This window comes from Glycine max, chromosome 11 (assembly GCF_000004515.6).
Source record: "Glycine max cultivar Williams 82 chromosome 11, Glycine_max_v4.0, whole genome shotgun sequence".
NCBI classification, from domain to species: Eukaryota; Viridiplantae; Streptophyta; class Magnoliopsida; order Fabales; family Fabaceae; genus Glycine; species Glycine max.
Genome location: NC_038247.2, coordinates 35,564,791 through 35,574,363, shown reverse-complemented (window position 1 = coordinate 35,574,363; position 9,573 = coordinate 35,564,791). Strand labels below are relative to the sequence as shown.

The window sequence follows — 9,573 nt, the reverse complement described above, 5'->3', positions numbered from 1 at the left end:
GTGAATTTATTATAAATCCCTAATTGCAGGGAATTTTAGTCCCTTTGTTTATACATTCTTTGGATATAAAAAAGTGTGCGCGGTAGATCTACTAATTCTAGATTTCCATTAAACACTTTCATTTCTTTGCTTCACCCATGATCAATGCTTCCTTTTCACCACAGTCCCTATAACCTGTTATATAGTGACTCTCTCCATTCTTTGCTTGACGCAATAATTCATTTTCCTTCATTGATCTATCTCCGCTTTCTTTACGTGCTTAGTTTTAAATTATTTCAGTAATCACTATACATACTTTATGTACTTCTAGTATTTTTCATTACTATTTCTTATTATGATTTAAATATTAACTTACTGATTCATGATTTAATAATTATTTAGCACCTTATATTCTCTTTGGTTTGTACGTAAACCTCAAATTCTTAGGAATGCCTCTTGTGATTTACTTGGATTAATTGTTGGACTTGCATTGATAATAAAGTTTAAATTGCCTTTTATATATATATATATATATATATATATATATATATATATATATATATATATATATGTGTACGCGCGCGCACACATGTGTGTGTGATTTTCTTCCCATGTAAAATACCATTTTACGGAATAGTGTAATATTAATAACTATATATTTATCCTATTGAACTTGGCTAAATATTTTAGTAGGGTTTGATATATATGCTGAGAAAAAATGAAATACAGCAAGAGGAAAAGAAGACGAGAATTCCACCGTTTAATCAAAATAAGTTTTATATTTTCTTCCCCCTTCTTCCTCTCTATCTCTCTTCATTGTTCTTCTGCATTAATTTGCAGCTGCTACATATCAGTTTCTTCCCTGTACCTCATCCTCACCAATAAATAAAATGTTAAATACAAGAAAAAGGCTAAACAAAATTGTTCATGAAGTCATAAAACTTCCAAAAAAGGATAAACTTAGCGGAACTATATAGGGCTTTTACTTTTTCTGCCTGAATATATATTTTTATATATAGTACCACCTTTCTATTTCAGGAAAGATTATGAAGTTTGTCACATGTTACCGGGTTGTAATTAAACTAATTAAGCAAACTAGCTAGAGACAATAAAGGGAACCAATGAAAATTAGGCTTGCCCTTTGCCATTCCAGTCCGGTCTTCCTAATGTGAACTCCAAGCTTGGGTTCTTGCACTCTAAATTCGATCCTGACAAACTGTTCTTGAGTTGGGTTGAATCACACTCCTGCTAATTAGGGAAATATGCAATCATTCATACATGAAGTATGCTATATTAACTACATCAATTACAAGTATATAACCCATGTTAATTAGTAACATGAATTTGAGGTATGATATATTAATAACAACAATTATAAGTATATGACCCATATTAATTAGTACCTGAATTTGATGCCCTCCTGATATTTGCTGCGACTGGAAGATTGGGGGTCTGAAACCATCTATGTCGTTAGAGTTATTTTGTTGCCATGGTTCTCTACTGCTGATCAATTAAGATCACAAGGACGCAAGCAAGTCAAAAGAAATTGTATTAGTGACATTGCTCCTATATAGATATACCAAATAATATATACACTAATAATTTAAACAAGTTTTACACTATTATTCAATTACAAATAAATATATATGCCTCTCAAAAAAAAATAATGGTAAGTTGATTTTAACGATAACTGTTTTATAAGTCATGCATATTTACCATAATTATGAAAGTCAATGCATTGCAAAACTTTACTATATGTGTACTTTGTAATAAGCTTGATTAATCTTCATCACAAATTTTTCCTTGAGCATCTGGGCTTGGAGAGGGCAGGGAATACAGATGGTTTTGGTAGGATTAATTGAAGGACAGACATAGTTGGTAAGAGTGGAAATTTCTATTCTGGCCTAAGAAGCTATATGCATCACATGTCTCAACTGAATTGCAAGACCATAGCATTCAAATCATGGTGGTGCAATAGAAAAAAGTGAAAACACTCGGATTTAAGTAGCTCAAAGCTTTTAGGTTGAATCCACTTTATATTGTGTTGGTGCATTATGTGTTTTTATCTTGGACCATTGTTATTCCAAAAAAGATAATCTTATTCAATTAGGGAACATTCACAGTAAAGTAAGACTAATCCCAGTTTAGTTTTTCTTTTTCATAGACTCGGAAGTTAAGATCAGTTCAAGAAGAATCAGATATGAACTATGAACTATCTATTGTGTGTCTTGTGAAACATATCATGAATCTTTTTGGCTCGTTTTTACTCTCAATCATAACAACCAAAACTACTTTAACGAATTACATTTACATGTTATAAGAATATCAAAATCATAATTAATCAAGCAACATCATAGCAGATTAGCAGTCAACACAAGAGATTAAAAAAGATATCTGTTGTCTAATCATTGTCAATTTGTCACGAAATATCTTCCATATACAATATATTTAATGTTGAGCTTGAAATATTGTTACTTTATCTCAGGCGTAGTTAAGATATATCAAGATCTGAAGGACCAAACTAATTTAGTTTTTATAAACTATGGGTTCTGGACAAAATTTCAAAGATAGAGTCACACATATAATTTCAAAGAAGAAACAATCACAGCACATGCATAAATTCGAAAAGTGTCTTATATTTGTGATCCAAAAAAACAAAAAAAAAAGATTTAAATATAAGAAGTGAAAATTTTATTTTTAGCCTTTTATGAAATTATTATTTTTGATCTATTATGCATGTATAGTCTCCTATTTTTATTAACCAATGATTTAGTGAGAAATGTATCTATATATTTTGTTATATCGATAGAAATTGTTGGATAAAGAAAAAAAAAATCAAACCAACTTATAAATTTTGGTTGCTAAATTACTTTTCTTTGTGTGAATATATATTGCATTAAAAGAGAATCATTTAAAACAAATGTAAGCCTACATATTACAATCATGATAAAAGTTACACTATATAAAAAAGTAACAAAGGACTCATTGCGATATATTGATGTGGTCAGGCAAGGCACATGCTTACTGCCAGTCATACGTACAACATAACTCCATTATTATTCAAACTTACGATTATCAGCCTTTTGCTTCCACCAAAGCTGACATTTCTTTAATGATTTGTTTTAAACCATTAGTTTAAGCTTACGACAAACAGAAGTGGTGTTAGTCTAAAGTTTAGTAAATCAAGAAACTGAATGAGAGAGAGAGAGGCCTCTCAAGTTTTAGAAGATCATGGTTATGATGAAAGTATAACTAGACGCATGAATACATACATTGTTGAAGACAATGTTAAGGGTCAACGTCAAAAGTAGTGAACAATTTGGAAGATTTTTAAATGGAATTAGAACACCTTCTCCCCTCCCCAAAAAAACAAAAGGTTACCTGCTAGCTATCTTTACTTGCAAGAGAGGCAATTCATCCCCTTGGAGTATAAATCTATCTTTTGCGCGCTCTTTTTGGGAAAAAAAAACTCTTAAGTATGTACATGCATGTATTTATATGTGTATGCATGATTCCAATTGTTTATGTTAATCACTTAGTTATATGTTCTGATATAATTAGTGCAATGAGTAGATACATGAGAATCCATCCAGCATTTTCTGTCGCGACATCTTCAAGATATAAAAGCAAAGAAATGTAATTTCAAGTGAACTTAAATAGGATATGCACATTTCCCCAAACTATATGATATATTTCAAAATACATTGTTAATAAGTAGTAATATAATCTTGAAGGAAAACATACTCAATACGAAGGATTTAACCATTTGTGTATTATGCAATCTATAGTATGAGGAAGGAGAATAACACTCACATACAATTTTTACAATATTCAATATTTAAGATAAAATATGCATTTGACAGTAGTAATAAGTAGGTAGTAATAGGACACACACACTTCTAAAAGGAGAAAATAGAGAGGGCAAAAAGAAAAGTGAATGAGAAGCCTCGGGTTGCTTTCCTTTTATCCTAATTAACGTTGGATTATCATGTCTTGTAGCTTTCTTTTGACATTGGCTAACATATCTATGGAGAAAAAAAAATTAACAAATGTACAAAGATATATAAAGGAAACAAAAGAAAGAAGAAAATCAAACACAAGTAAAGCAAAAGCTGCCACAAGAACCCTTTTTATTCTTCATAAAAAAGAGTGTAATGGTTGGACGTGCGTTGATTTCTAAGAGAGATACCATGCAAAAGCAAAAGAAATCAATCAACGCAGTGTCCCAAAACAAACATTAAAAATTTACGTCCATACTAGCACACAAAACATATGAAACAATTTTATATATATACTCCAAAAAGAGAAAGAGAAATTTATAATATGTTACCTTGAAGAGTTACTCCATAGTGTGTTGTTGGCTGAAGAGTAGTCCATATCTTGTTGCACTGGTCGATCCGAAAGGCTTCTTTGGTCTGAAAATTGACGCATTCCACCACTGCTTCCCATTGGAGACATGTCATCTTCTCCTGATCCATCTGAAAGGCCTACAACAAAATAAAACAATGACACAAAATTAATATTCATATATGTATGTATGCATGCATGCACGCATCTTCATAAATTTTATATGATTTGTCTTGGAGTAATGTGCAAGTCTTATTGGATATCTTATATATATCTTAGTAAAAAAAAGCCTTAATAATAAAGGTTTGCACACAGTGTAAGGTTAAGAGAGTTACAATAGAAAACAAAATGGATCAGATAATACTTGCACGGTAAAAAAAAAAGGAAGCAGCGGTAAAAATATGTCTGAAAAGAACAACGTAAGTGGCATTTTCATTTTATATAGTGTTACATATAAACGAAATGAAATTAGTGTAGAAAAAAGACAAGACTATGCTTAATAAAGGAAAAAAATGGTTGAAGGTTAAGCAATATGAATTACCTGAAGAAGCAGCAGGCTTGTCAGTGGTCTTAACAGTTCGATACATCTGGGAAGTAGAAATCACATAAACAAGGCATTTTCATTTCCACACTTTAAATAGAACTACATGAACAAGTACACTCACACATGTAATATATAATATAGTTATTCTTTTTCATGAAATAAATTATAAAGAAAAAGAAATAAAATAGATGGTGATTCCCATTTAGATCCCCTTCAATTCAACATTGTCTCTCTCTCTCTCCCTCTTCTATGTTATAGCCTCTGGATTGTCTGTGGTTTCCTCATTAATCACGAGGTTGATGTTTGATAAGGTGGTAATGAGAGGGTGTATTATTGGTAAATGATGACTTTTGTCTGTTGTTTCTTTCTCTCTCTCTATAAGCAGAAGCTGTGCGTGTCTGATTCGTTTCAGACGATAAAGCCTCCTACTAAGCTCACTACAGTCTTTAAATTCATCCACTCCCACATTCACTGCTTTCTTTTATCGGCTAATGTGCCTCTCTTGGAGACACCAAAACAAAACACAAGAGAAAGAGAGAGAGAAACCAAACATAAAACATTACATACCTGCAAATGGCTTTTCACATGAGCTAATGTGAGATCCTTCACATCCATGAGCTCAAGAACTGACTTTGGTGTAGCTCCTAAAATTCATCGGCTAGATAACATTAGCCAAAAAGCCTAAAAGAGGAAAAGAAAGAAGAAGAAGAAGGAAAAAAAAAAAAAAAAAGAAACCTACTACCCAACAGTCTAATGCACATTCTTTCATTACAAGAAAATAAGATATTACTAGTATATGACAAGTGAAACTAAAGTCAAAAGTTTTATATATAAAAAAAAAAGAGTATATTTTAAAAAGAAGGGACTGAAATTTGAAAGGAAAGAAGAAACAGTGGAAAAAAAGTTTGGGGAAAAAAAACATAAGTAATTTATCTTTAATTAATTACTTTCATGGCCACCAAGAAGCTCCACAGCATGGACAAATCGAGCGTGGAGTGTGCTTGTCCACCGCATTCTCGGTGCTCTCATGCTCCTCTTTGCTGGCAACTTTGGTAAAAATCTTGATCTCATCAACCCTGAAGAGACCTCATGATGAGAGGGTCCAGGTCCAACCCCATATTGTGGTGATGACGATGATGATGATGAGTGGTGATGGTGGTGCAATGGATGATGAGATTTGAAAGCCTCCCCGGAAAATCCATTAAACCTTGTGGCTGTTGCAGCCCTATGCGCCGCGGGGTTTGTGGTCCCACCTGAGCAGCTCAGGTAGGACATGGGATCCAGACCCCCTGCTGTTGCTGCGGTCGCGACGAAGTAGGGTGCAGCTGGAGAAGAAGAAGAAGAAGAAGGGCATAGAGGAGAACAAGAAGAGGACAAAGAGGGATATGTAGGCATGTGATGATATAAACACATTTTGGCATGATGATCCTTGTCTGATCTTGAATGTTCCAAGGGCAAGAAAGGGAATGAACGGTTGTGATACACCGGAATCCCCTTGATTGGCCTCATTCCTTCTGATGACACATCAAGCAAAGAAACCCCATAGTTTATGTGACTCATGTGATTGGAGGAGCTTGTAGTAGTACTTGTCGTTGCTCTTGAAGCATTAGAATGGTGTTGATGAAGATGTTGCAAATGAGCCTTTTGGGTTTGATAATAAGGGTTATTGTTGATGTTGTTGTTATGTGGTGGTGGTTCTTCAAGAGCTCCTCCACCTCTTCCTCCTCCTCCAACACTGAAATTCCTTCCCAAAGAAAGCTCGGTGTGAGCTTGAGAAGGGAAATTTGTGCTTCTTGAATTGTGTGCCTCATAATTGATGCCACCACCACCACCGGATGTGTTGTTATTGTTGTTGTTATTGCTGCAAATCAAAGAAGAGAAAGAGGAAGTGCTTGGTGGACTTATGTGAAGGGAAAGATCTGGTATAGAAGTTGAAGTAGGTTCAATGAAAATCCCTTCCAAGGGCATCTTCTTTAGAAGGGGTATATAGCTTGATGGTTACAGAATATATATGAGAGAGATATAAAGAGACAGAGAGAGAGAGAAAGAGGGTGCTTCTCTTTTCCTTTATTAAAATCAGATTTTGAGATTAAAGTGCAATATTCACAGGCAAGAGAAACTGTGTAACAATCCTTTTGTTTTGTTCTTCTTCAGTGCTCTTCAACACACATATGATGAAATCAATTCTTTTTTTTTTTTTTCTCTATTTTTTCCTTTGCTCTTTTTAGGCTTTCCCCGGGACAGAATCTGGAAAGCTAAAACTCTAAGCTATCAGAGAAGAAAACTTTGTGCTTTTGAATGAACCAAAAAACTAAAAAGAATAATAGTAATTATTATAAGAGAATTGAAGAAGATTGTACAAGAGAGAGAAAGCTAAGAAGAAAAAGGAAGAATGAATGATAGCAGTATTTAGTGAACAAAAACAGACATACTCAAGAGAAAGCGGAAGAGAGAGTGTGAAGAGAGGACGGTAGAGTGAGAGAGACAGATAGATAGGAAGAGATAGGAGGCAGTGATGTTCAGCTAACAGTGGAGAGATGAGAAGGGAATTTAATTTAATTTTTTTTTCATGGTGAGAGGCTACAAATCTTTCAAGAGGAGACTAATCCCACTCATAACAATTGTGACTCGTTTAATTTTTTTTTTACATATAATAAAAATTAAATATAATTTTTTTATTAAATAAATTATTTTTATGAATGTGAACATGATAGAATCTTATATAATTACATTAATTTTTTAAATTAAATTTAATTTCTTTTATAAATAAATGGAAGAAAGGAAAATGGAAAAGAATTCCAGAAAGTCATGGAAAAGAAAAAACAGGTGGATTTGCGTTTTGTTTTCCTCGAGAGTATATCTTGGAAAATGACACTAGTGAGACGTATGATACACAAACATTATTAATTTTTTTAAAGTGTCGAAGGATTTTAAATATTTACAAATGAGACATTAGAGGATAAGAAGACTACATATGCGGAATTTCCTTAATTAAATACATATTAACAGGCGCAACAATCCAAGCTCAATTTGAGATAGACGTGATGAAGATGATACATGTGTGTGGTTGGTTTAGATGAAAGGAACCCCAAATTTCATAAACACGTGGTCTTGAGTTTATTATGCTTTCATGTGTGTGTGAAAAAATAAATTAAATTAAAATTATAGGGAGGTCTGCGTTTTGACTTTTCTGTTTCTTATTAATAGTGTTGAAAAATTTACTTTGAGTGGTTTGTCCCATATTAATTAAGAAAGGGTTGAATAAAAAATATATAAGAGATGTCATCCATATCCTTAATATCTTACGGTTTTTCTTGTCAAAAAAAAATCTTATGGTTTTTAACAGAGGCATGGTATATATTTTTTTGGTAACTCTTGTTATATTAGCTTGTTAATTCTTTCATATGCTTCCTCAAACTCTTCAATAATTAGTATCAGAGTGAAATTAGTTAGGTTAGTCAATAGTCGGGTAGTGAGTGAGGACTCTCCAACAAATTAAATAAGAAAATCATTACAAGAAAAATTAAAATTAGTACAAATGATTTATATATAATTTTTAAAAAAATCATCACTAAAATTTTAAAAATAAAAGAAATTAAAAAAATGAGAGGAAGTAATAAATTTAAGTTTATGCCTTGATCTTCATTATGATATCATAATATTGGATGAATGCTTGGTATTTTAAGACATTGAAACATATGAAAAAAGATAATATATTTGGATTAATGTTTAAAACCAAACATATATTTATCACTATGCCAAAAACAAAATATAATTTCTCATTTTTGTATATTATGAAATAAAAATTTGATTGCATTTAGCAACGAATTAATAAATTGTATGATTATTTCATAAAAACAATTAACGTTTTTACTAAATTTTATCATAATTTTAAAGAAATATTTTATAATACTGTGTCACATAAGTAAAATTAGCAAGGATAAGTAGCTATTTGTAAGAAGAGATCAAATTATGAAAAAATTTATTTTTTTATAAAAATATATCAACTCAAGTCATTAAAAAATGTTGGTGGTAAGAACTAAATTTGATGATTAAAAAGAAAAAAATCATCGTGTCTCCAAATTAACTTATATATATATAAACCGAAAACAAGTCCATGTCATGTCAATTACATTAAAGAAAGATTTTTTTTGAGCTTTAAAGATCAAAAACACAGAAGAGCTAGAGATTATGAATGTGTATGTATATTCTTGAAGAATGATTAATAATATTCAGTGTTAATCATTAAGTAAATATCATTTATCAAATAAAAAATAATTAATGATAAAATGCATCATTAAGTATAAGTCATATAACTAAAATTAATAATTAATTTAAAATTGAAAAAAATTACATAATATAAATATGTAAAGCTTAATGTAAAAAATATACTATTTAACAAATATGATCATATTAAATATATTTTTTTATCGATTTATACCAAATTTTATGATAATTAAATTCGTCAAAATAAGTAATATCGTAACGATGCTTTATATAACTTAAGAAGTATGTTTCAAGTAATTATATTATAATTAAAAATAAATAAATTAAAATAAGATTTTGAGATACAGATAAAAAGGTGTTCTCTATGGGTGTAGAATGTAGATGAGCATTGGGTGAACTGGAATCATATTTGTAAAGTCTAAATACTTATGCAATAATGAGTAATCGAGTGTCTTACCTCCGACTCCATTTCACTA

At 31.3% G+C, this 9,573-nt stretch overlaps 1 protein-coding gene across 4 annotated transcripts; it reads right to left on the bottom strand.

Moving 5' to 3' along the window:
* Positions 1 to 738: 738 nt before the first annotated feature.
* LOC100813413 (transcription repressor KAN1) lies at positions 739 to 7,473 on the bottom strand. Of its 4 annotated transcripts, none has more exons than XM_006591256.4 (6): positions 5,818 to 7,473; positions 5,438 to 5,514; positions 4,868 to 4,913; positions 4,310 to 4,466; positions 1,383 to 1,482; positions 739 to 1,227 (listed from the first exon to the last, which is right to left on the bottom strand). In XM_006591256.4, the coding sequence occupies exons 1-6, from the start codon at positions 6,836 to 6,838 to the stop codon at positions 1,108 to 1,110; spliced, it is 1,521 nt and encodes a 506-aa protein (XP_006591319.1). In that variant the 5' UTR covers positions 6,839 to 7,473; the 3' UTR covers positions 739 to 1,107. The 4 variants fall into 4 exon arrangements, with proteins under 4 accessions (XP_006591319.1, XP_006591321.1, XP_006591320.1 ...); XM_006591258.4 differs by having other exon boundaries at positions 1,383 to 1,479; positions 5,818 to 7,471; XM_006591257.4 differs by having other exon boundaries at positions 739 to 1,224; positions 5,818 to 7,464.
* Positions 7,474 to 9,573: the final 2,100 nt, after the last annotated feature.

Coding starts and splice junctions, on each gene's coding strand:
- LOC100813413 (XM_006591256.4), bottom strand. CDS start 6,838: ATGCCCTTGGAAGGGATTTTCATTGAACCTACTTCAACTTCTATACCA. Junction 4,467..4,867: donor CAAGCCTGCTGCTTCTTCAG/GTAATTCATATT, acceptor ATTTTGTTGTAG/GCCTTTCAGATGGATCAGGA. Junction 1,228..1,382: donor CAGGAGGGCATCAAATTCAG/GTACTAATTAAT, acceptor TTCCCTAATTAG/CAGGAGTGTGATTCAACCCA.